This window comes from Xenopus laevis, chromosome 7S, assembly GCF_017654675.1.
Source record: "Xenopus laevis strain J_2021 chromosome 7S, Xenopus_laevis_v10.1, whole genome shotgun sequence".
NCBI classification, from domain to species: domain Eukaryota; kingdom Metazoa; phylum Chordata; class Amphibia; order Anura; family Pipidae; genus Xenopus; species Xenopus laevis.
This window is the reverse complement of record NC_054384.1, coordinates 15,935,445-15,963,007: the sequence shown is the minus strand read 5'-3', so window position 1 is coordinate 15,963,007 and position 27,563 is coordinate 15,935,445. Positions and strand designations below refer to the sequence as shown.

The 27,563-nt window shown below is 39.6% G+C and overlaps 1 protein-coding gene across 1 annotated transcript; it reads left to right on the top strand.

Annotated features, from left to right (window-relative positions):
- kif11.S (kinesin family member 11 S homeolog) lies at window positions 1-27,089 on the top strand. Its single transcript, NM_001101767.1, is given in 23 exon segments — window positions 1-166; window positions 2,565-2,647; window positions 4,984-5,116; window positions 5,529-5,626; window positions 5,711-5,789; window positions 6,323-6,508; window positions 6,662-6,786; window positions 7,819-7,909; window positions 8,353-8,595; window positions 9,677-9,772; window positions 10,657-10,745; window positions 12,970-13,057; window positions 14,000-14,188; window positions 15,343-15,550; window positions 16,124-16,296; window positions 16,826-16,951; window positions 17,237-17,395; window positions 20,072-20,211; window positions 20,575-20,854; window positions 21,068-21,290; window positions 23,273-23,430; window positions 25,218-25,331; window positions 26,695-27,089. Coding segments are annotated over 22 exon segments (3,183 nt in total). The 5' UTR covers window positions 1-166; window positions 2,565-2,591; the 3' UTR covers window positions 26,824-27,089.
- Window positions 27,090-27,563: the final 474 nt, after the last annotated feature.

The following is a 27,563-nucleotide window of genomic DNA, read 5'->3' as shown; positions in this document are numbered from 1 at the left end:
GATTGGCTGTGGCTGTCGGAAGCGCGATTTTCAAATGTGTCTGCTGCGAGGAGAAGCCGTGCTTACGAAAGGACTTTAACGCTTGGCTGTAGGAACTGGGATCTTCGCGCTCTGGTTACTTCCACTGTCTCTGCTCGGGGAAGGGAATCGTGACTGCTTATTGGAGGTATGTTGTAGCTGTGATCGACCGATGTCGGACTACAAGTTTGGGCGGCCCCCTAATTTCCAATAAACTTCTGTGGTCCGATGTAGCCTACATCTAGCCATCTTGTATTATCGGATTTGGGGTAAGAATAAATAATAAATGGTTGGAGGTCACTGGCTTTCTTGGTTATCGTTCCGGCGTACTACAACTCCCAGAGCTTTCTTGGTTATCGTTCCGGCGTACTACAACTCCCAGAGCTTTCTTGGTTATCGTTCCGGCGTACTACAACTCCCAGAATCCTTTGTTGGGATACTCCCACTACTATCTTCCCCGCGGAGGCTTATGGGTGTTATCAGGAGCTGATTTCTTGCGTTGTAAACTTTGCCTGGATGTGTCTGTGTGGATAGAATTGTTATTCACAAGAATTAGTGTTTACTAGTCTATTGAGCCCACTCCTTGATTAATGTTGTTCTATTATGAAGTGTCTTATTTTAATCTGATTTATAATTTTCTTATGAATTGAATTCAGACACTAGAGCATTTTGCTACTGATTTGTGTCCACTGAGTTTGGGCCAAAAAAAAACCTAAACTGCTAGATGGTTGGATCAGGTTAAAGGAGAACTAAACCCTATAAATGAATGAGGCTAAAAATGCCATATTGTATATACTGAACTTGTTGCACCAGCCTAAAGTTTCAGCTTGTCAATAGCAGCAATGATCCAGGACTTCAAACTTGTCACAGGGGGTCACCATCTTGGAAAGTGTCTGTGACACTCACATGCTCAGTGGGCTCTGAGAAGCTGTTGAGAAGCTAAGCTTAGGGCTCATCACTAATTATCCAGCAGAAAATGAGGTTGGTTTGTAATATAAGATGATACTACAGGGCTGATTATTAAATTATGATGCTAATTGCAATGGTTTCTGTGCTGCAATGTAGTAATTATCTGTATTAATTACTAATCAGCCTTATATTGTGACATTTCTATTCTATGTGTACTGTATATTGTGAGTGGGTCCCTAAGCTCAGTAAGTGACAGCAGCACAGAGCATGTGCAGTGAATCAGCAGAAAAGAAGATGGGGAGCTACTGGGGCATCTTTGGAGACACAGATCTTTACTGCTAAAGGGTTGTGGTTGCCTTGGGCTGGCACAGAAGCACAAAACATAATGTACAACATTTCTAGCTATTTCTTTAGTTCTTTGATTGATTTGTTCTTATACCTGTTACCATATAATGTTGCTGATGTAAAACCATGTGTGAACAGCTGAGACTGATGTGAAGCCTAGTTTGTGTCCACTTCCCCATTCTTTAATAACTTATTTAATTCCTTTAATTGTTAACTTCAAGGGGAAGTCTACTTTCGTGGATATTTTTAGTATGATATACACTGACCTCCTGTAAACAACTTTGCCATCTCCCATAGACCCAGTTTTTTCCATTAATCCAGTTTTTTTTTTTTTTTTATAAATGATTTCCTCTTTTCTCTGTTTTAATAAAACAGTACCTTGTACTTGATCCAAACTAACCTATAATCCCAAATTCTTTTATATCTTTTGGAGATGGATTACAGCTCCAAGACACATAAAAACTCTTGGTATAAATGACTTGAGTTGGTTGCTTAATTAGTAGCTCCAACATTTAATAAATCCTTATTGGAAGCAAAACCTGCCCATTGGGTTTATTGTTTATATGATTTTCTAGTAGACATAAGGTATGCAGATTCAAATTGTGGAAAGGTCCGTTATCTGGAAAACCCCAGGTCCTGAGCATTCTGGATAAGAGGTTCCATACCTGTACTGACTTTACTGCACTAGCCCTGAAGATCAGCAGCCCTATAATAGTACTGGTTCACACCTTCAGATAAGTCCGCATCTTCTGCATGTAAAACTGGCCATAGACATACAGATTTTATTCTTTGTACAATGAAAGATCATTCGTTTCAATGTAACAAGTTACAACTAACCATTCAGATTTAAATAAGTAGAAAAAATAACAATTCAGATGATGTTCTGGCCATTAACTGATAGGCCACAATCGTAGCAAAGTTATGTTAGCGAGAATCAGCCCCACAAGAAATCTTCAGACCAGACTGTTCGACTAAATGCACAATTGTCACGGTACGAAAATTGTCGGGACAATTAGTCTGACCCCTGCAGACTATTTGAAAATTGTATGAAACAAAGTTTCATATGACTATCTTTACATCTATGACCATCTTATCACTTATGCATGCTCCATAGGCTCTCCGCCTGGATTTAGAAACCCCAAACATATCTAACATAATGGTTCATTCTTTTTTTTTTTTTTTTTTTTTTTTTAAAAGCTTTAGTTCTCCTTTAATGAAAAAAACCAACATGATTTTTGGCAAATGCAAGATGCTTTCCTAAACTCTCTGCTTAATGAATCTCTTTGTTTTAGATCACGATGTCTTCCCAAAATTCTTTTATGGCCAGCAAGAAGGAGGACAAAGGGAAAAACATCCAGGTTGTGGTCCGATGCCGGTAAGTTAATTGTCTTTTAACTGAAGGATCACTTCCTACCGCAACTATGCATTGTTAAAAATGGGTATGCGTGTTGGCCATCAAACCAATTACTGCTCTGAGCCTGCGGTATTGTTTGATGAGGGAATTTGTTGGATTTTTATGTAGAAGTTGTGAACGGAGCTGCTGTGTCGACATTAAGATCACAGTTGCGGTCCTTAGTCTGCTGTTTGCTCTAAAATTTCAAAAACCCTGCGCAGCTTTCTTGGGCTAGGAAATTACTTGGTTGTCTGAACCCCTCTCTATAAATTGAAAATTCTGCTCCTTAGGAAAGATTACCAATTAATGTATCTTTTCATCATTTGGCCAAGTGCATGGTATGCAAAATATGGTTGGTACATGCATATCATGTCATAATGTTGCATGTGAAACCCATCAGATAATGTACTTATTAAAGACCCCCATGCAACCACACATTGGCGTAACTAGCTGTTACTGGGGCCCACATCAAATTCAATTTAGGCTCCCCAAAATTCAAATTGAGTATTGAAATTACTCTTTAATTAGGGCCCTCTACAGTCCCACCCCCGGCAACCAGCTTCCCCTGTAGTTATGCCCCTGCACCCACACCTGGCAGGATTTTCAAACTTGCCGTTTAGATATCTTACCTTTCCCCTTTCAAATACTGGTTGCACTGTGGCCAGTTATACCACCATGACTTTGTCTTTGTTACCATTTAGTATGTTGCAGAATGTCTTATTCTTAGTAACTTTTCAGTTGGTCTCCTTTTATAGCTTTGTAAGTTGCTATGTAATTCTGCTTCTTTACAGCCTTGAAATGGGATCCACTGATTCTGGCAGCCAAAATACATTTTCTCCCTGAGGCTACAATTGTAGGTTGTTACTAGTCTGGCTGCTAGGGTAAAACATTTTCCCTAGCAACCAGAAAGCTGCTGAGATTCTAAAAGTCTGAACATAAAGCTAAATAATTCTACAACATACTAACATTTAAGAGATACTGTTGTGGTTTAATGGTATAGTTGCTTATTAATTCGAAATTAATGCTTGGTGGGGGGGTTAATGATGGTGTGTCTGCTGCCATATCAGTTTGTTATGCATGATCCTGTGCTTGCAGAAACAGCGATAACAGCTTTATGCAAGTCATTCCAGGCAGCTGCTGCTTTCCTCCATTCAATTCATCTCTCCTATCATATACATCAAGGCTTTACCTCCTATTCTCCTGCTCAGAAAGCAGGTCCTTCTGACCACCTCTGATTTTCCCTGGACAGTAGCAGTCAAGCCATCCTATCACTGTCATGAAGCCCTTAAAGGAGAATGAAAGCTCCAATCGATGTGGGGTGCCAAATATTAAGGCACCCCCCCCCCCGGCTGGTGCTCCTGTTTGCAGAAAACTGTACTGGAGCATGAACAAATGATCCTCTGCAGAGTGAAAAAGTGGACTTTTTTGCTCTGCTGCACATGCGTTGGCCGCTGGATTTTAAAGAAAGAAGGGAGGAAGAGGATCTCTCGCTCATAATTTTCCCCCGGGTCAATGCAGTTCTCTGCTAACGGGAGCACCAGCTCTGGGTATCTAGAAAATCATTACAGTCCTTGAGGGTGCTCTAACACTTGGCATCCCCATCAATTGGATGGCAGCAACAATTATATTCTGTGTAGCTACTTTTGGCTTAAATGCAACAATTCTCAGTGGTTATATGTTCACACTTGAAAAGGAGCCCCTGTAGCTCGAAACATGTCATGTTGGTGAATAAAGGCACCCTGCAGCAGTATCCCTCATGGCATCAATACCCATATGCTAGAATTTCATCAACTGGAGTCTTCGTTCTTCTTTAAAGTAAACGGCTGGCAGGTATATTTGGCTACTGTTCCACTTGCTAAAATAAAGGATGGTTTCTCCACCAGCATGTGCTACTAGCTCAAAACAAAGCCGTGGTAGCAACACAGAAACATGGAGATCCTATCTGTTCAGTGAGCTGAATTCTTCAGAAGAGGTGTCCGAGAGAGCTGTTCTTTAGTTACCTGTCCAGGCTAAACAGACAAGACGGGGAGGAAGGGGAAGGAGAAAGTACTGATATCAGTAGATGGTAAAGAAATGCTGCAGCTTATCAAAGCTCAATTCAGGAGGCCGAAGGATTCATGGGAATTTTCCCTGATGTATCGATTATTAAATTTATTTTTTTTTAAACTGGTTTCAGGACAGGATTATGTATGGGGAACTAAACTGATGGGTTTTGAAAACAGCATGTTTCCCCTTGACCGTAGATAAAAGCATGCTGGATCATAATGCACTTTGGAAGCACAGCTTTCTCTTATTAACTCCACTCATTCTGCCATCAGGCCCTTCAATCAGTTGGAACGCAAGGCGAGCTCTCACTCTGTGTTGGAATGTGATTCTCAGAGGAAAGAAGTCTATGTTCGGACCGGAGGAATAAACGACAAACTGGGAAAGAAAACCTATACGTTTGACATGGTAAATTATTCCCATTACATTTGTTTAAATAATCCAGCAAGCTTGTCACCTTGACACTTGTTCAGCACAATTACTGGGTCATCCCCTGCTATGCAGCCCTCCAGCTGTTGTCCATTAATTTGATTATAGGCAATTGGTGAAACTACAAATCCCAGCAACTCCTGACTGCAATCAACTGTTTTGGCAGTAGGGACTCCACTGACTTGCCATTCCTGTTGTAGATCCCAATATTTAAGTGCCATTTGGCAGATTTTTTGAACTTCAATCTAAATTCAGGTGTATAATTTATTAACAGCCTCTAGAAGTCTCACACATTGACCTTGGTTATTATTTATGTGCAGTAAAAGAGGAACATTATCAGGAATTATACAGAAGCTATTTAACAAGTATTTGTGCCTTTCTATTTCTATAGGTGTTTGGGCCTGCAGCCAAGCAAATTGAGGTGTACAGAAGTGTTGTGTGCCCCATCTTGGATGAAGTTATTATGGGATATAACTGCACAATCTTTGCGTAAGTAAGCCTTTGCTCACCAGCATTGTTAGCATTTTATAGCCACCTACATAAAAAACTTGTATTAAACTGAGTTGTCTTTAGGTATGGGCAGACTGGCACAGGCAAGACCTTTACTATGGAAGGGGAAAGATCATCAGATGAAGAGTTTACCTGGGAACAGGTATGTATAAAGACATGTAAATATACGTGTGATACACATGTATTCCTCTTAATATTGTAAACTGCAAGAGGATAAATGTCCTTGGTTATAGGTACGATAAATATTGCTATGGTTGCAGTTTTTAAATGATACCGGGCTATAAGGGAGTTGTAGTACTTTGTTCTCGCACAGTTAAAGTACTTCTAATACTGCAAGCATACTGTGTACTTTACTACTCCTTATACAGCAAGCTCCTCTATTGCTGGGGCAATGGCCATTCCCATTACTGATCTGTACCCTGACGATCATGCAATAAATGATAGGTTTGTCCAAATAAGTAAACTATTTTAAATCTGGAAAACAGCACCTAGAAAATTTCTGCTCTCCCCCTAATGTGCTTTGCTGGAAGGGTGAGCACAGCAGTATAGTGAGCTGTACAGGGAATATCTGAAAGCCCACTGGTGATTTTCATCTCTATATTTAATATAATGTAGCTATTGTGTGCATTATTTATTGCCTGGTTCAAATCCCAGCTGACTTTATTTTAATAACAGGACCCTCTGGCAGGAATTATTCCTCGAACGCTGCATCAGATATTTGAGAAGCTCTCTGAGAACGGCACAGAGTTTTCGGTGAAAGTCTCTCTCCTGGAAATCTACAACGAAGAACTCTTTGATCTGTTAAGCCCATCTCCCGATGTTGGGGAAAGGCTGCAAATGTTCGATGATCCTCGGAACAAAGTAAGTGCTCCTCCTTCTTCAATGCTGGAATTGGCTTTTAGCAGCTCCTACAAAGGGACATACACTTGCTTCAGGCAGTCAGCATTTTTACCTGTTCATGATGGATTAAGTTTTTCTTTCATATTCATGTTTGGGTTTTTTTTCCCTTTTCAGAGAGGAGTCATTATCAAAGGGCTGGAGGAGATATCTGTGCATAACAAGGATGAGGTGTACCATATATTGGAGAGAGGTGCAGCCAGGAGGAAAACTGCTTCTACTCTGATGAATGCATACTCCAGGTCCGTAAAACAAAAAAAATATTCATTGGTTTGTTTTAAAAAGGTTGTTCAACTGCCAAAAACTTTTTTTTCAGTTCACTTGAGATACTTTTTTCAGTTGCTTTCAATGTTTTATTTTTTACCATTTCCTAGAATTGAAGGTTAAAGGAGAAACAAACCCTTGCTACTAAAATCCCCTACCCCCCTACTCTAGACCACCCCCCCCAGCCTAGGTGGTACCTTTGCTAAATGCCTTACCCCTCGGTGTAGATTCTGTCCAGTAGAGTTCACGGACGCCATCTATAGCCGCTTCGGGTCTTCTTCCAGCGCTTTCCATGCACATTTTTTGCGAAACAAAAAATCGCTCCAACTGCGCATGCATCGATACGGCACTTAACTCCCGTAGATTACCGAAGAAAAGGAGATGGCTGCCGTGATCTCAGATGTGCTGAATCTACACCGAGGGGTAAGTAAAGAGTTAGAGGCATTTAGGTAGCACCTAGGTTGGGGGGAGCAGGGAGGTGGGTCTATGTAGGGTAGGGGATTTTAGTAGCAAGGGTTTACTTCTCCTTTAAAGTTGAATGTTTCCTGTCTTTGGTGTTTGTCTGGCAGCTCGGTGATCCAGGAGCATCCTGCTCTGACATTTAGTTGATACATTTCTCAGCAGCAATTGTGGAATATTTGCAACTATTGTATCAATTATAACAGCTGCCTTTTATGAAACCAACTCATTATGCACAGCAGAGCCAAAGATAAAAAATGTATCAACTCATTAATTATTTAGAACAGTTTAGAGCTACCGAGCTACTTTAAAAAGATATAAAATTATGAAAACATAAACTTTACACTTCAATAATAGAAAAAAATGGTCAGAAATAAAAAATAGGAATTTATTTCTGGGGAACTATCTGGGAGATAAAAAGTCTTTGAAGGTCAAGAATCCCTTTAAAGGGGAACATTACTCACTGATCTTCTAATGTAGGGCCATTACACTGATAAAACCCTAAATTTTACATAAAAAAAAAAAACCTTGCTCTAATGTTCTCATTGCAGTCGATCCCATTCCGTGTTCTCGGTCACCATTCACATGAAAGAAACTACTGTTGATGGAGAAGAGCTTGTGAAGATCGGGAAGCTGAACTTGGTAAGGTTCATCGCTCATCTTGTCCCATTTATCAAAGAGTAGTAGGCAGGGGGGCCCTCGTTGCTGAGATAGAGATGGGATAAGTAAAGTTTGGAAGTCCTTTTACAGCACATAAATATTGAGGAGAGCACAAGTTGTGACTTTCTTTGCATGCAGAATAGCATGCATTCTGGGAAAGTAGTATTTTGTATGATCATGTAGCCTTTAACTTTTTATTAACTTTGTATTTTAAAGATTAATGTGCCCTTTTTGTAAAACATAAGGCAATTACAGCAGTTTGATTTCCATGTAAAGTCTATTCAGGATATTCATTGATTTTTATGTATATAAACAATTATACCATCTCTTCATAAGGCCAAGTATTTGTTTCCTAAAATTGATTAATTTGTGAGGTCATATGGCTGTAGTGATGCCCCTTTTCAACTTGCTTCTTTTTTTCCAAGGTGGATCTGGCGGGAAGTGAAAATATTGGTCGTTCTGGAGCTGTGGACAAAAGAGCACGCGAGGCTGGAAATATCAACCAATCCCTGCTCACCTTGGGCAGGGTAATAACTGCTCTGGTGGAGAGAACTCCTCATATTCCATACAGAGAATCCAAACTCACAAGGATCCTGCAGGATTCTCTTGGAGGGAGGACAAAAACCTCTATCATTGCAACAGTGTCACCTGCATCCATTAATCTGGAGGTTGGTTTTGTTTCAATACAGTGGCGTGTTATGTCTAACCGTTCTTAAAGGAACAGTAACACCATAAAATGAAAGTGTTTTAAAGTAATGAAAACATCATGTACTGTTGCCCTGCACTGGTAAAACTGATCTGTTTGCTTCAGAAACACTACTATAGTTCATATAAACAAGCTGCTGTGGAGCTATGGTGGAAATTGAAAAACGGCTATATGGCATAGGTTAACAAATGGATAACAGATAACACAATTAGACAGACAGAGCTTATTTGCTATCTGCTGTGTAACCTGAGCCTTTTCTCCTTTGAATGGCTGCCCCCATTGCTACACAACAGTTTATTTATATAAACAATAGTAGTGTTTCTTAAGCAAACACAGCAGTTTTACCAGTGCAGGGCAACACTGCATTATATGTTCATTACTTTAAAACACTTTTACTTTTTGATGTTACTGTTCCTTTAAACCATCTACTGACTCAAGCAAACCTTAACTTTTACACATCTAGGTCTTTTACCTGGATAAAGAATCATTATAAAGACATGTTATTCATATTACAGGAAAATAGGGAAGGAATGTATTATTTATATTAAATCAAACCTTTCTTAGGATTCTCAGCACTTGTCCCTAACTGTAGCTGGCAGAAGTATCCATTGAGATTGAAGTAGAGATTTGTTTCTTGAGCTGTACAATTAACTATGTTAACCAGTTTGTTAGAGCTACTTTAGATTCCTGTAGAAGCTTGAGTGAGCAATAACACACCACCCCCTGATAATTTCACCTGTAATGTGAAGTTTATGATTTCTTATTTGAAGCATACGGGCTAAGCAATCTGTACGATCGTCCAATCACAATAGATCACCGCTCTTAGTCAGGGGGTGGATTAATGGCGGTGTGGGCTGTCTCTGAAGCGGTCCCTTGGCTAGAAAATCGTATTTCTATTGCTTTTTATGCCTGGGATATTCAGCTTGTAGACTATGATCTGTTGCTTGAAATTAAGGTATACACACGGGCTATTCCCTATGCAATCTTCTCCTTCCCAGTTTACATAGTTTATTGAAAATGTTTTTCTCCCCCTATAATTACAGGAAACTGTGAGCACTTTGGACTATGCCAACAGAGCAAAGAGTATTATGAATAAGCCAGAGGTTAACCAGAAACTTACAAAGAAGGCACTCATCAAGGTAAATTCTCTTGTTTTCTTCAAAATTATCTGTTATTCTCTGCAAACTGTACCTATGTCCTTTGGTAGCCATAGGTTGTTTTGGAGGCTCCACTGTCATCTTGTTGAAAGCCTCTGCAGATTCAAGTTGGGTTTCATAAAAAGGATCTAAAGTCTCTTGGAACAAAAATTTAAATAAAGTCGAAGCAAAGTGATATTTTTCACAATGCTCTTCTGAGCACTATTCAGTTTTCAAAGTTTTTAAAGTTATAAGCAGTTATATACTTCTAGCTGTCAGTTCTGTCTCAGTAAGTTCAATTTGATATACAGGTTGGGTCCTCAATGATATTTCTTTGCTTTCCCCCTGCAGACATTAGCACCCACAGCTGGAAACAAGTAGCTGCCTCTACAGAACAGGTTTATAAATCCACAAACTGTCAGTACCTAATATTCAGTCTGTGGATGTTAAAAACCCATTCTGAGCTGCAAAAAACCTGTTAGAGAGCTGAAAAGCAGGAAGTAGTGTTCTGGCTATTATGTTAGACATCCAGTCACTCCAGCCTTTATACATTACATTTTTGGCTAATTAACTATATTAGATACACTTTTTACTTTGCACGGCCTCTTATTTACCCAGTTTTTATTTTTAAACTGAACTGTTCCTTTAACAAATTGTTTAAAAAGGCTGAACATAAATGATACATGCAAATGTGTAGCTTTGGTTTACATTTTTGCATGTCTTTAGATCTCCCATTAATAATTAAACGTACATCTTGGTCATGTGTACAGACAAGCAAGAGGGATGCTTCACTACGTGTTTAATATAATCTATTTATAACTGACTTCTAAATAGCAGTGTGAAATTCAAGACTGGTGTTTAAATACCAACCATGCTGTTGATTGTAGGAGTACACAGAAGAGATTGAGCGACTCAAGAGGGAACTTGCTGCAGCCAGAGAGAAGAATGGAGTTTATTTATCCAGTGAGAACTATGAGTAAGTTAGTTTAGTTTCTGCATCTGTATGACCATTTCCACTGTTCTCTGTAATGTCCTACGGTTATAGTACATCAGACTCCTCTGTTTTACTGTACTAATGTATTGATGAACACAACATACAAGGCTTTTCATTACTGTTAAAGCCCAGCATCTAGTTACATAGTTAAGTTGGGTTGAAAAAAAGACCAAAGTCCATCAAGTTTAACCCCTCCAATTGAATCCCAGCGTACATACATAGACTCACTGACTGACCCCTCCATACACTCACAAACTATATGTACCAATATCTCTACCAGTGATCCACCAACCAGTGGCTCATGAGCAACTTTCCCTACCAGTGGCTTGCGAGCAACATCCCCGACCCCTTGGATGTTGCTCTCAGTGGCCTCAAAGCAGGTTCTTTATTTTGAATTTCTGGCTTGGAGCCAAGTCTTGGTTGCATAAAAAACAGATGTTCTGCCAAGCAGAGCCTCCTGTAGTCTGCCAGTCTACATATGGGCTGCCAGGTAGCCAATCGGAGCCATTATTTGCAACCCCAGGAACTTTTCTCATGCTTGTGTAACTTCCCAACAGTTTTTAGATTTGAATGTGGCTAATAAGTACAAAAGGTTGTTGATACCCGATATCTGCTAGTAGAGCTTAGTATCACAATATTCTTGGAAGATTTCTTGAACAAACATAATATCCAAGACCTTCTTAAAGGCATTAACAGAATCCGGCATGACACCATCATCTGGCAGGCCATTCCTCAACCTCACTGTCCTCGCTGTGAAGAACCACATACACTGCTTCAAATGAAAGTTCTTTTTCTCTAGCCTGAAGGGGTGGCCTCTGGTGTGGTGATCCTTTCTTATGGAGAAAAAAAAGTATCTCCCACTATCTGTCTCTAATGTACTTATAAAGGGTAAAAGCGTCCCCTTGTAAGTGTCTCTTGCAAAAGAGAACAACCCCAACCTTGACAATCTACCTTCCATCCTCATTACCAGTTTAGTTGCATGTCTATGTATTCTCTCCATATCCCTCTTAAGGACTAGAGTCCAAAACTGCACTGCATACTCCAGCTGAGGCCTTACCAGGGACCTATAAAGAGGCATAATTATATTTTCATCCCTTGAGTTAGTCTTTTTTTTTTTTATGCAAGACGGAACACTGCTTGGAATTAAATGACTTGTTATTCACAAAACCCCCCTAGATCCTTCTCAGTTAAGGAAACTCCCAACACATTGTCAGAAATAGAAAAAGGAAGTTATATACTAAATGACAAAGTGCAAAACCTGCATTTATCAACATTGAACCCCATTTCCAGTTTCCTGCCCAGTTTTCCGATTTAGTCAAATTGGCAGCATCCTGCATGAAACCTATAGTTCTGCACAATTTAGTATCATCAACAGTAATTGAAACATTACTTTTAATGCCCTCCTCCAGGTCATTAATAAACAAGGTAAAAAGCAAAGGACCAAGTACAGAGCCCTGTGGTACTCCATTTACACTGGTCCGTTCCTTAAAACTAAAGCTTCTTTAAAACATTCCTTTAAAACAAAAGGCAAAACATGAAAACAATAAGGTTATAGCTATGAAGCCAGACTTCACACTAGTGAAAAAAACACACACTGGGCTTTAACTTTACAGCAGAGAAGTACTTTATTATGACTATTAGCTGTGAAACAGGACATTGTAACTTTTTTCTTTTTTTTTTCATTACAATTTAAATTTATTAGAAGTTGGAGCCGGTACATTTTTGCAGACCCCAGGTATCCAAATTTGCTTCCGACTTTAATCTTAAGACACTCTTGGAAATGCTCCCCAACCACTGCTTACGGTAGCAAAGAGTCATGAGAAGCGTTGGTCCGAGTACAACTGGGCTTTCTGGACTCTATACTAGTTAGCCAAATTGAATCAAGTGGAATCAGAGCAATGCCCTAATTGTACTTTGGAGGTGGCAACCTGTTCCAAATCTGTTTAAGCTATACTAGTCTTGATTTTCTATATAATACTGCTAACTTTACTGTCCTATATGCCCAACTCAAAAATTGCCAAGCCAGAAGCTGCCCAGAGGCTATACAGTGTACATGGCTACCCGGCTCATCTGACATTACATTTTACCTTTGCTTACGTGTCTCACTATATTAGTCATTTTTCTAAGTATTTAAAGGTGTGTAGCATTGTTTACCCCCTGTATTAATGGAATATCCTCCCCATGATTTTGTTTTGTGTCCCTTTAGACAATTACAGGGAAAAGTTCTGTCTCAAGAGGAGATGATTACGGAGTACACTGAGAAAATAACTGCCATGGAGGAGGAACTGAAAAGCGTAAGTTTTCCAAAGGGATGTTGCCTGGCTTTAAGCAAATAGAAATAGTAGTAGTAGTTCTAGAACAGTGATCCCCAACCAGTGGCTCATGAGCAACATGTTTCTCACCAACTCTTGGATGTTGCTCCCAGTGGCCTCAAAGTAGGAGCTTATATTTGAATTCCTGGTTTAGGGGCATATTTTGGTTGCATAAAAAAAATGTACTGCCAAACAGAGCCTCCTATAGGCTGCCAGTCCACAGGGGCCAAATAGCCAATCACAGCACTTCTTTTACACCACCCAGTACCAGTTTTCATGCTTGTGTTGCTCCCCAACTCTTATTTTTACATCTGAAAGTTGCACACAGATAAAAAAAAAAAAAAGCTGGGGACTCCTGTTCTAGAAGAAAGTGGCACCTTAGGGCAAGGCCAGATGTGGCGTTTTTACGTTGCGTTTTTGAAACAACCGTCAACATGCGTTTTTCAGCACGTAGGATTCTTTTCCCAACATGCACTTCTCATTGTTCTCATTGAATTTGGATGCCATATTTAAAATATGCTGCGTATTTATGTAAAGTGTTGTTTCGAATGTGCAGATCCCATAGAGTCTATTGATTTTGTAGCTTCTTGACGTATTGGCGTTTATGCTAAAAAACCGCCAATACTGGCGTCCTGTGGCGGATTTCAGCTTGCAAGCGCCCTGTGTGAATTTTCCATTAGTTTCAGTGGTAGATGGGGGTTACACATAATGTCCCTGGTGCCCCCTGTCATGTGACATGCTCTGATGAACTTCAGTCACTCTTTACTGCTGCGCTGCAAGTTGGAGTGATATCAAACTGCTGAACATTTTGATTGTATATTGCCTATTTCCATTAGGCCGTAGTTCATTGGTCCGTAGTACATGATGGGAACTTCCTCAAACATTAGAACACATCCGTCATTGCGCAGTATTAATTTTATGCAGATCAGTGAGCTGTTTGCTGACAATAAGAAGGAGCTGGAGGAGTGCACCACCATCCTTCAGTGCAAGGAGAAGGAACTGGAGGAAACACAGAACCACCTGCAAGAATCAAAGGAACAGTTGGCTCAGGAATCATTTGTGGTGTCTGCCTTTGAGACTACAGAAAAGAAGCTTCACGGCACAGCAAACAAGGTAAATGCTGGTCTCCATTTGTAGTCAGATCTTTTGCGTGTTACTTGTATAGCTCCAACATATTCTCCAGTCCTTTACACAGAATGTACCTCATTCACTTTAGTCCCTGCCCCTGTGAGCTTACAATCAAAGGTCCCTATCATGTTCACAGACGATATTCCATTTTGTCAGGAGCTAGATAACCTGCCTGTTTTTTCGAGAGTGGGATGAAAGCCAGAGTACCCAGACGGAAAGGGCAGACACAGGGACATATAATATAGATTATTACATGCTATGGTCTGATCATTCAGTGTAAGATAGGTTGCTGACGATCCTTAAATCGGTGGTTCACCTTTAAATTAACTTTTAGTATGTTAAACTGGCAAATTCTAAGCAACTTTTCAATTGGTTTTTATAGTTTATTTGCCGCTTTCTGACTCTTTCCAGCTTTCAAATGGGGATCACTGACCCATCTTAAAAAAACAAAAACAAAACAAAACAAATGTTTTGCAAGGCTACACATTTAATATTGCTACTTTTTATTACTCCTCTTTTTATTCAGGCCCTCTCCTATTCATATTAATCCTTTCATTCCAATCCATGCATGGTTGCTAGGGTATGTTGACTTCTAGCAACCAGATTGCTGAAATTGTAAACAGGAGAACTGCTAAATGACTCCACAGTAAAAAATGAAAAACAATTGCAAATTGTCTCAGAATATCTCTTTCTAAATTAGGGATGCACCGAATCCAGGATTCGGTTCGGACTTTTTCGGCTGGATTGCGATTCGGCCAAATCCTTCTACCAGGCCAAACCTGAATCCGAATCTTAATTTGCATATGCAAATTAGGGGGGAAATCTCGTGGATTTTTTTTTTGGTCACAAAACAAGGAAGTAAAAAAAAATTTTTTCTCTTCCCACCCCTAATTTGCATATGAAAATTAGCATTTGGCTTGATATTCGGCCGAATCTAAAATAGTGGATTCGGTGCATACTGTATATGTAGGAGACAGAAACCTATATTGTGGTTCATAGACTGTGCTGTTTGGGAACTATCTGAAAACAGCTGAACTTAAAGTGTTGTAATACAACTCCTTAAATGCACAGGCTAAGAGATTGTCTTCCTTATAACTATCTCTAGTTTATCCCACATTTTATCCACCATGTCCCTGCAGTTATTGAGCACAGTGAGGGAGACAACAAGAGATGTGTCGGGTCTCCATGAGAAATTGGACAGAAAAAAAGCTGTAGACCAGCACAACTTTCAGGTTCATGAGAACTTTGCGGAACAAATGGATAGACGCTTCAGTGTGATTCAGCGAACTGTGGATGATTACAGTGTGAAGCAGCAAGGCATGCTGGATTTCTATACAAACTCCATCGGTGAGTGATGAAACACAAATTAAGGAATAACCTTTAGGGGCCAATCCCTAACCCATATATAGCGTTCTTGAAATAGGCAGAATTTTTAAGTGTAGACTAAATTCTCATTGTGTAAAGCTGGCCATAGATGCAAAGATCTGATCCTTGATTCTTAGGATTTTCGGCCCGTGTGTGGAGAGTACCGATATTTTTCATCCGGTGGAGATCTGTCGGCTGCCAATAATGCCGTGTATGTATTGCCGATCGTCCTATTGTCACCAGCTTTTGTTGGACATAACTATCGTACGATTGCTGTCAGGGGCAGAACATCGGCTGATCTGTTCTTTTACTACTTTATTTGATCGGAATGGTTAGTGGCAGGTCCGGAGATGGGGAAGTCCGATTGTATGATGATTCGTACGATCAAATCTTTGCGTCTATGGCCAGCTTAAATCAAGTGCAACAAATTGCCGGACCATGGAAATAAAACCTATTAAGCCACTCTTGTACGGCTTCTCTAATGTGGAGCGTGAAATGATCTTTTCATTACTGCTGCCAGCAGAGAATTTATACAGAACTATTTCTTTTCTGCAGACGACCTTCTGGGCGCCAGTTCCTCTGCACTGAGTGCAACTGCCTCTGCTGTTGCCAAGTCCTTTGCCTCGGTGCAGGAAACTGTAACAAAGCAAGTGTCGCACAGTGTTGAGGAGATACTGAAGCAGGAAACCTTGTCTTCCCAAGCTAAAGGTGATATGCAGCAGCTTATGGTAAGTATTTACTGGCTTCTTCCATCCCTCTGTGGGATAATGAAACATGACCACCCACATGGGCTGATGGGATGCTTTGGTGGTGCAATGCAACATAGTAGCATGCCACTTTCATTCACTGGTGGTGCCCAACACATTGGCATCCTTGACTGTGTGTTAGCTTTTACTCCTTTTTAAAAGGAGCTAATTAAAAGACTAAATAGGTAATAAAAGGCACATTGCTTGCACCTAATCTAGTAACCCATAGCAACCAGTCAGTATTCCCATTTATCGGTTGTTTCACCAAACATCTTATTGGTTGCCATTAGTTATTAGGCATAGTTCAAACTTTGCATAATATATTGCATAACTTCATAACTGTTCTATTACAGTGTTGGGTTCCCTATTTTATGGTAACCCTGTTCCACCTATGCCAGCGTTTCATGGCTACCTAAGACCTGCGCTACTTGTACGAACAGTATGTCAACAGCTTCACTTGTCATGTCATCTGCCAAATGTTTATAAATGTTGCGTTTCCCCCCCCACACAGACTGCGCATCGCACAGGACTGGAAGAGGCACTAAGGTCCGATTTGCTTCCAGTTGTGACTGCTGTTTTGGACCTAAATTCTCATTTGAGTCATTGCTTGCAGAGCTTCCTAATTGTGGCCGACAAGGTAACTTTTACAGCCTTTATCTTTGTATTTGGAAATGCTGATGGGTGCAGCTCTGGCTCTTGCATGAATCCTCTTATTATGGGGAGTAGAACGGTCGGCAGTAGACTTTATAGAAATATTGCAAATCCCCTTTCATGGGGATTTCATGTTTCTAAAAGCTTGTAACCCTGCAGGCATTTGACTTAATCTCATCACTAAACTCCCTATAATAACTATTGATCTTTTTAGATCTGTTTAAATTGTGACTGATTATAAGCAACTCTATAATATCCTTTTCCCCCATAGATTGATTCTCATAAAGAAGATATGAATTCCTTCTTCACCGAACATTCTAGATCGTTGCACAAACTTCGGCTGGATTCTAGTTCTGCCTTGTCCAGTATTCAGTCAGAATATGAAAGCCTAAAAGAGGACATTGCGACAGCTCAGTCCATGCATTCAGAGGTAAACTGCTACCTACATACTCTGCTGTTTTATATTCGTATTAATGATGTGCAGTCCGGCCCGATACCTGCGGCACCCGGTTCGGGCTGACCTCGCACTCCTCTTTGCGGGTGTGGGTTGAGCTCTTCTCCTAAGAAGGGTAACTCAGTGCTGGGTCAAAAAGAAAAGAGCAGCACAGATAGATATTTGGACCCACTAGTCTGTGTGTAATTAAATTCTCCTGCTCTCCCCGCCCGCCACCTTCAACTTCCGGCTTTATAGCCATGCGCCTGCTCACCCTGTTCCTTTTGTGATGTCATCAGTGGGGCGGTGCAGGTCTATAAAAGCAACCCAGATGCTGAAGTATAAAGGGCCATAGTTCCTGGGATACCGCCCCTAGTTCCAAGGGCACATATGTATGTCAAAAATAAAATCCCATAACTCCGATATCTTAAGATTTTTTTTTTTTTATTCAAAAATCATGTAAAAAAAAAAAAAAAAATAGGCCTACAGACCACCTGGTATTCTGCCACCTATTTAAAGAACCTTTTAAGCACTTATTTTCTATTATAAGGGTCGGGTTGATTCCCTTATAGCAGGAGTGCCCATACTTTACTAATGCAAGGTTGACTTTTAGGGGCAGATTTATCAAAGGTCGAGGTGAAGTTTCGAAGTGAAAAACTTCGTATTTCGAGATTTTTTGTGTACTTCGACTAGGGAATAGTCATACTTCGATTCGAATTTGAAAAAACTTTGAAGGTCGAAAAGTACTATCTCTGTAAAACCGACCATTCGCCACCTAAAAGCTGCTGAAGTGCTGTTTTAGCCTATGGGGGATCTCCTACAACCTGTTTGGAGGCAATTGGGGGAGTTTGGGAGATCAAAGTTAAAAAAAAACCCAAAAAACTTCAAATCGAAGTAGCCCTACTTCGAATCGTACAATTCAAAGTAGGCCACTTCGACTCCAAAAAACTTCGACCACCATTCGGTTAGTCTTTTTGAATTCGAATTTCGACGTTTTTTGAACTTCAACCTTTGATAAATATGCCCCTTTGTGATGTTCTCCTACTATGATCTACATCCATTCTGTTCCATGGAAAATATTACTTAAATACCGATTAATGAGAAAATGTATCTTATACTTAAAGGGGTGGTTCACCTTCAAACAACTAGTTGATTTCAGACAGATCACCAGGAATAATGATTTTTTTCCAATGACTATCTATGTGTCACCGTTTTTCTAATATTGAAGTGTAAATTGTAATTTTTCACCTTCCGAAGCAGCCCTGGGAGGGGGGGTCGCCGACCCTGTAAACTGTTCTAAATGGATACATTTAGTTGATACATTTCTTATCGTTGTTGCTGCTGAGCTGAATCTCTGGGTTTCATTACAGGCAGCTGTTAGAATTGATACAATAGTTGCTAATACTCCAGAGATGCTCCCAATAAATGTATCCAGTAAATGTTGCAAAATTGTAACCGTTCAGAATCTGCACCTGATTTACTGAGCTGCCAGACTCAAAACACCAGAGACAGGGACATTCAACTTTAAACTTAGATTTTGGAAAAGCAGTCAAAAATAATGGAACGTAATTGAAAAAAATTTATTTCTGGGGAACAATCTAAAAACAACTGAATTTAAAAAAAAAAAAGTGTTTGGAAGGTGAACAGTCCCTTTAACAAACAACTGTTTTTTGTGTAACCTTAACGTAATAAATATGAAAAGCATGTGTGCTATATTGTTCTGATCACTAGCCACAAACTGTTATGATCAGTGGCTAAACTCTAAACAGTGTTTGCTAAGGCTTTTTTTCACCAAATGTGCAATAAAATGTGTTCCTAAAAGGATATGTATCTGTTACATAATGTTCTAGGACCCTAACTAGAATCCTGGGTGATTTATTTATTGTATGTCCTTAAAGGGATACTGTCGTGGGAAAAAAAAAAATTTTCAAAATGAATCAGTTAATAGTGCTGCTCCAGCAGAATTCTGCACTGAAATCCATTTCTCAAAAGAGCAAACCGATTTTTTTTTATATTCAATTTTGAAATCTGACATGGGGCTAGACATATTGTCAATTTCCCAGCTGCCCCAAGTCATGTGACTTGTGCTCTGATAAACTTCAATCACTCTTTACTGCTGTACTGCAAGTTGGAGTGATATCACCCCCCTCCCTTTTCCCCCCAGCAGCCAAACAAAAGAACAATGGGAAGGTAACCAGATAACAGCTCCCTAACACAATATAACAGCTGCCTGGTAGATCTAAGAACAGCACTAAATAGTAAAAACCCATGTCTCATTGAGACACATTCAGTTACATTGAGAAGGAAAAACAGCAGCCTGCCAGAAAGCATTTCTCTCCTAAAGTGCAGGCACAAGTCACATGACCAGGGGCAGCTGGGAAATTGACAAAATATCTAGCCCCATGTCAGATTTTAAAATTGAATATAAAAAAAATCTGTTTGCTCTTTTGAGAAATGGATTTCAGCGCAGAATTCTGCTGGAGCAGCACTATTAACTGATTCATTTTGAATTTTTTTTCCAATGACAGTATCCCTTTTAATACCCCTTACTGATCTATCTCTACATGTAGATGTGGAGCAGGAGTTGTTCTCCATAGACTATGCTCTTACTAAAACAAATGGCCTGCATATATATGAGTGTGTCATTTTGCAAATGTATTTCCCTATTTTCAGGGGGTGAATAATCTTATCAGTTCGCTACAAAACCAGCTGAACTTGCTTGGCATGGAGACCCAACAACAATTTTCTGGATTTCTGTCCAAAGGAGGAAAGCTGCAGAAGTCTGTGGGGAGTCTGCAGCAAGATCTGGACTTGTAAGTTTTGGATTTTACGAATACATGTAAAACTAAGGGGAAAGTAATAACTGGCTTTATTGAGGTAATGTGAACACAAATGTGGTTTGTGCAGGAAAATAATTCTTGAAAATGTTTGCCATGTTTATTATATTCTATTCCCATTTAAAAGGATCCTGCAACTTACTCGACAGACCCCATGGCATTTGCTCTTACTGGGGCTCATTAACACACTTCTTGGGCTACATGCGCTTTATATAAAAAGAAAAGCAATATTCTGTCAATTCAATTTTGTATAACTTTATTGGTTAATATTGGAAAATAATAATAATCATGCATTGCAGCAGCCTGGCTTTAGTACAGTGTTTTTCCTTTTGCCATCAGGGTTTCCTCGGAAGCCATAGAATGTATCTCTTCCCATCACAAGAAGCTCACTGAGCAGTCTCAGGACGTGGCTGTGGAGATCAGGCAGCTGGCAGGCTCTAATATGAGCACCTTGGAGGAGTCCAGCAAACAGTGTGAGAAGCTCACCAGCAGTATCAATACCATCTCTCAGGAAAGCCAGCAGTGGTGTGAAAGTGCCGGCCAGAAGATTGACTCTGTTTTAGAGGAGCAAGTGTGTTACCTGCATTCCAGCAAAAAGCATCTCCAGAACTTACACAAGGTAAGTGCAAGTGATTTACTATACAGAACATGACGTCTGGCGGTAAATATTCAAACTCTATCCCAGCGACAACCTTCCTGATTGGTTTGCTGGATTGGGTGACCTATTCTCTTTTTCGCGCATCCGAGGCATTCTGTCCAAGTATATTGTATAGAGCACCCCTGCTATGCAATGGGTAGTGTAAGTCCTTTCTTTGTGTCTGGCTGTGTGCAGGGTGTAGAAGATAGCTGTGGATCATCGGTGGTAGAAATTACCGACCATGTGAACGTACAGCGCCAGGCTGAGGAGAAGGCATTAACCAGTTTGGTGGAACAGGTCAGGGATGACCAGGAGATGGTTGGAGAACAGCGCTTGGAACTCCAAGAACAAGTACAGAGCGGCCTGAACAAAGTACATAGCTACCTCAAGGAGGAACTCAGGAATGATGTCCCAACAGGTGAGGAACCAAAAAGGACAGATTTTACTGGGCAGTGCCAATTGCGGTTTCCCTTCTTGCTAAAACCACCCTGTTACTATTTCCAGGGGGGCTGCATCTGTAATTGCATCAATACAGGGCAAAATCAATACATGGGGTTTTAAACACAACTCCTAGTCTACCTTGTTTATAGCTTAACTATCCATCATGCGTCTTGGCTTATTCAAGCCAGAGTCACCTAAAAACGTGACCGTTAAATGTAGGATATGAAGGAAAAACATGTTTAGATATAAGTTATGACGCGAATACTTGTATGTTTTGATCCTTCCATGTGTCCACACAAGGTGCAAATACACTTGCAGCTAGGAATTGTAGGCAACTGCAGAACACATCTTATTTGGCCTGTTCTATAATGGACTTTCAGCTTAGCTTTCATCTTTCATACCCACAGTTGAGACGTCCTTAAAGGGTTTGTTCACCTTCAAACAGCTAGTTATTTTCAGATAGATCACCAGAAATAACGACTTTTTCCAATTACCTTCTATTTTGTGTCACCGGTTTTCTATTATTGAAGTGTAATTTTTCATCTTCTAAAGCAGCTCTGGGAGGGGGGGTCGCCGACCCTGTAAACTGTTCTAAATTGATACATTTAGTTGATACATTTATCTTTGTCCCTGCTGAGCAGAATCCCTGAGTTTCATTACGGGCAGCTGTTAGAATTGATACAATAGTTGCTGATACTCCAGAGATGCTGCTGAGAAATGTATCGACTAAATGTTGCAAAATTTTAACAATTTAGAGTCTGCACCTGAATTACTGAGCTGCCAGACTCAAACACCAGAGACACGAACATTAAACTTTAAACTTAGATTTTGTAAATATGGTAAAATAAATAATGGAAAGCAATTGAAAACCAAAGTCCCTTTTCTTTAGGATACTTTACAACTCATAGGGGGGAATTCACAAAAATGGTGATGTTGAGACTAAATAAAAGTGCAGATAAAAATGTTGGATTTCCCACTAAATTCATAAACCTCTATCTCTGCTTTTGTGTATTTTTCCTTTAAACAGACTCTCTTTAGATTGTGTCTTTCGCACAACATTTTAACAATTTTTATTTAATTTGTCTTTAGCTCTTACTACACTTGTCAGTCAGCCATCAAATTGCAATTTTCGGGGTAGGGTGGTAATTATACCAAGGAAAATTATACATTTTTTTCAGGATAACCTGTGCTCTCTAAATCTGCCTTCGTGTTTGTGTAATTCCACTTCAACAAGATACAAGGGTCTAAATACAAAAAATGCATTATTGCATAATATAGGGATTTGTATCAGAAATGTTTTATTATCTTAAATCAAATGTCTATGTGCTCAAACTAAAAAATTGCCTGGGAGTCTTTACTTTTCCTTTAGATAATATATTCACTAATATTGCCTCATTAAGATAAAACTACATAAGTTTTAACTTTTTACATATAAAATTTTATAAAATACACTTTTTTTTTTTTTTTTTTGTTTAATCCGTGTTTGAGGCTTTTGCACCTATAGGGTTAGACAGAAACTTGTTCCCTGACTATAAAATGCTAATCCCTATTAATATGATAATAATTCCCCAATGGGTCACCTACAAGAGGGGTGAAATGAAGATTGGCCGAACCAAAGCAGAACAAGTTCTCTTAGAATTGATCTGACACATGGGGAATAGTTACACTGAGCTTTACTCCATTTTTAAAATGTCGGCAGAAAATGTAGTTTTTGCGATATTTTTATGTTTAAAAGACAAGTTCATAAGTGTCTGTAAACTGTCTTTCTTTCACTAAAATATGAAATTGGCAGTTGAGTCGGAATTTAGGTGGATTTCTGTTTGTGAATATGGAGAAAGTATTTTACACCAGTTTACCACCACTTTTACTCCAAAAATGGGCTCTCGCCACTTTTGTGAATTCCCCCCCATAGAGTGAGGTGTTTACTAAATTAAAGGCTCCTATACTTCTAATTTCTAGGTACAACGCCCCAGAGGAGGGATTATGCGTACCCATCTTTGCTTGTTAAAACAAAACCCAGGGATGTGCTGTTGGAGCAGTTTAGGCAACAGCAGCAAGAATATCTGGAATCCATATCCAGCGTGATCTCTGAGGCTGTGGAACCGCCAGTGGAGCAGGTAATTGCACATAACCATTTCTAAGACTGAACAGCTTATTCTGTATAGAGGGAATGGGGCAGGAATATACAGCTACTGAAGGGTTGCTCTCTCCCAGTAATCCTCATGCTGGCCCCTCCAGTTTTGCTCAGGTTATTATCCGGCAGGGTCTATTGTAAATAGCGATGCACCAAATCCAGGATTTGGCCTTTTTCAGCAGGATTCTGATTCGGCCGAATCCTTCTGCCCGGCTGAACCGAATTTGAAGGGTTGCTCTCTCCCAGTAATCCTCATGCTGGCCCCTCCAGTTTTGCTCAGGTTATTATCCGGCAGGGTCTATTGTAAATAGCGATGCACCAAATCCAGGATTTGGCCTTTTTCAGCAGGATTCTGATTCGGCCGAATCCTTCTGCCCGGCTGAACCGAATTTGCATAAGCAAATTAGGGACGGGGAGGGAAATCACATGACTTTTTGTATCAAAACAAGGATGTAAAAAATGTTCTCCCCCGCCCACCACTAATTGCATATGCAGATTTGGTTCCGTATTCGGCCGAATCTTTTGCGAAGGATTCAGGTGTTCGACCGAATCCAAAATAGTGGATTCGGTGCATCCCTAATTGTAAATGGTCAGGGCATACTTTCCTTGATGAAATAGTGTGCTGGCATAGTGGCCCATGTTGCTGGGAATAGAGTATCCATGGTGAGTTTGTATGTTCTACACTTTTTTTTTTTTTTTTTTAATTTGTTCGTATACAACGAATAAAAAAACACAAAGACATATTAAACTTTGAAATCGTTTAAGTCTTTATGAAGAACTAACTTACCGAAACTCTGCTTGCGCTCCTCTTCAGAAAAAGCGACAGGGCGACGATCCATCGTGCTGCGCTCGCTTTCTCCTCCCTGGTTATCTCCTATAAGGAAGGCAGGGAGGAGATATCGAGCGCTGCACGATGGATCACCTTTTCTGAAAAGTAGCGCAAGCGGCGTTTCAGTAAGTTATTCCTTAATAAAGACTTGCCGATTTTAAAGTTTAATTTGTCTGTGTTTTTTTTTTTTTTCGTTCAATACTAACAAATTTATTTATTTTTTTAAAATTTGTTACTGGTCCTTTTAAGGGCTCTTGCATACAAGCGTTTCTTCCTTAATTCCCCTGGGTGGATCTTTCATTGGGGGGATATTCACTGGGGACATACAGTTTTAGATTATTGCCTACCTTTATTCTCCTTAACTCGGGTTCTAAAACTGATCAGCTATTTAAAGTGGTTCCTGATCCCCCTACACCCAAGACAACCACTAGCGGTTTAAGTCACATTAGGGTACAGGACAGGTAACTGGTATATGTATTTCACTTGTCTGACTAGTTATGAATCCCTCATAGGAGGGAGTCTAGATATTGTTGTGAAATGTTATACTCATGACGATCTGTATGTTGTATGATATGCTCCTTTTATCCTGCTTGATCTCGACATGTAACATGTGACACAATGTTTTTCCTTAAATTATCTTTACATTGTAAACTGCTTACTTTATTCTCTCAATAAACTACCCGAATTTAAAAAAAAAAAAAAGTGGTTCCTGATGCTAGTTACCGCTTCCTGATTATGGAGATCGATCTTCCTCAAGATAAGTATTCTTCGAGCTGCCGACTGAGTATACCAAATATTGGACGCCACTGCCCCTTTTTATGGCTTCTCATTAATATGCCAGCCCTGGCTTCTGTGCATGGGGCAGGTATTACATATATAATATTAGGTTTTGTTTTCCCCATTGCCTAATTCCGGGGCTAAATCTGTGTCTGTTTACTCAGGATTCTCTAGAAGATGAGCCACCGGTTGCAGTTAATGACAGCGTCATCAGTGAGAGATCCTGCATTGATCTCAGTATGACTTGTCAGGAGAAAGGAGGAATTCCATTCTTCCAGGTAAATAACTAGTGAAATACATCATAATTATAAAAGTTACTGACCCGTAATGAGTCGTTTGCATATATATTGTATATCATTTTTATAAACCAGATCTAGAACTTGTTCAGTATTATCAGGTCCTTAAACGGTATCCTCATAAAAACAAATGGAAAATCACTTTATGAAACTCTCTGCAGTATGCTATATAGTTAAAGGGCATGTAATGGCAAAAAAATAAAATCCCATTTTTACTTTAATGAAAAAGAAACCTATCTCCAATATACTTTAATTAAAAAATGTGTAACGTTTTTATAAGAAACCTGACTGTATGCAGTGAAATTCTTCCTTCATTTACTGCTGTGGATAGGAATTGTCAGACGATCCCTAACGGCTCTGCAGGGAAACAATCATAATTATGAACAGCAGGGGGAGCTCCAGCCTTACTTCCCAGCCATGCAGAACTCAAGCAGCTTTGTTTGTTTCTCTGTAGAGCAGTCGGCTACTGTGTTGAGATTTGTATTAGATTTTATTTTTGCCTTTACATCCCCTTTACTGTTTCCAACTCCAGCTGCAGGGACAAAGATCATGGAGCCAGATTTAAACAGATAAACTGGGATTCTATTTGGAGGATTATTTTGCTGCAGCCACTGGTTTTGCAGAGTTGGAGAAAGTTTGTATAAAACAATACAAAAACTATCAAATCCACATTAGATTACATGACAACACAGGACCCAGTGTATCGGCTTCTGGCAGATATTATTTGACTTGTGCTGTTTTGATAATTTGATGATCCCTAAGCAGCCCAGACCACACTGAGCATGTGCACAGTCTTAGTCTTGCAAAGATGTTTAACAAAGTTACAAGATGGTGACCCCCTGTGGCCTACTATGAAAGCATAAATCATTTGTTTGATAAGTTTGTTTAGTATACAAAATACAGCATTTCTAGCCTTATTCTATTTTAGACTTTTATTTCCCCCTTTAAAGACAATTTTATAGGAACGTTACTGTTGCATCTGGGAGATAAATGTTGTTCCGACTGCAGTTCCCTGACAGCACTACTTGCTACCAGTAGATGGCAGCAGAGCAACAGTTCTGAAAGGGCTTCCCATCAAACGCTGATGTTCAAAGTACAATTGTTCTTGAACATCTTTCAGAAATGGCTGCCCCCCCCCTCAATTTAACCTTTTCCCTGCCAAAGGCTTTGATTTGACATTGTTGGCAAGGAAAGGAACAGCTTGCTGCCCACACAGAATCTATGCAAAGCACTCGCACCAAATGGGTTAATCAACTGGAAGGAATTTGTAATTAAAAGCTGTGTAATAATTATCTGTGACCTTTTCAGAAAATGTGTTTTTTTTTTTTTTTTTTCCTCTCCCCAGCAAAAGAAAGCACTTCGGAAGGAAAAGGAAAACCGGGGAAATACAACACTTTTGGAGAGATCTAAAATCATGGACGAGGTGGACCAAGCTCTTACGAAATCTAAACTTCCCCTGCGAATGCAGAACTGAAGCACTTGCTTAACCCCATGAGTGAATGTGCGGATTTGTCTCTCTGTGCAGAAATTTTAATACATTTTTAACTGTTGTGTGTATCCGGGTGTTGCGTATGCAGAATTTTTACTTATCTTGGTTATATATATATATATGTGTGTCTATCGTCACTTGTATGTCAAATATTAAAAATACTTTCTAAAGTAGAACTTCTCAGGCTTTACGAGTTAGTTATGGAAAAGTGTATTTAATTTTATTCATCAATAAATATTCCCTTTTCTATATATAGTGGTTTTTTTTTTGGTTTTTTTAATGATTCAAAACTGGTACAGATACAGGACCTGGGGTTTTCCAGGGAAGGGATCTTTTCATATTTTTGAATCTCCATACATTACTTTTACTTAAAATTTAATTGAAACATTAAGGGACATATTTATCAAAGGATCCAAGTTAAATTCAAAAAGACCAATCGAATGGTGGTCGAAGTTTTTTGCGGTCGAAGTGGGCCTACTTTGAAACGTATGATTCGAAGTTTTTTTTTAACTTCAACCTTCGATCTCTCAACCTCCCCCAATAGCCTCCATACGGGTTATAGGAGGTCCCTCATAGGCTAAAACAGCACTTCGGCAGCTTTTAGGTGGCGAATGGCCAAAGTCGAAGTTTTTACTTCGAATCGAATTTTCAACTTCGAATCAAAGTATGACTATTCCCTAGACGAAGTACACAAAAATAGCTCGAAATGCAAAGTTTTTCACTTC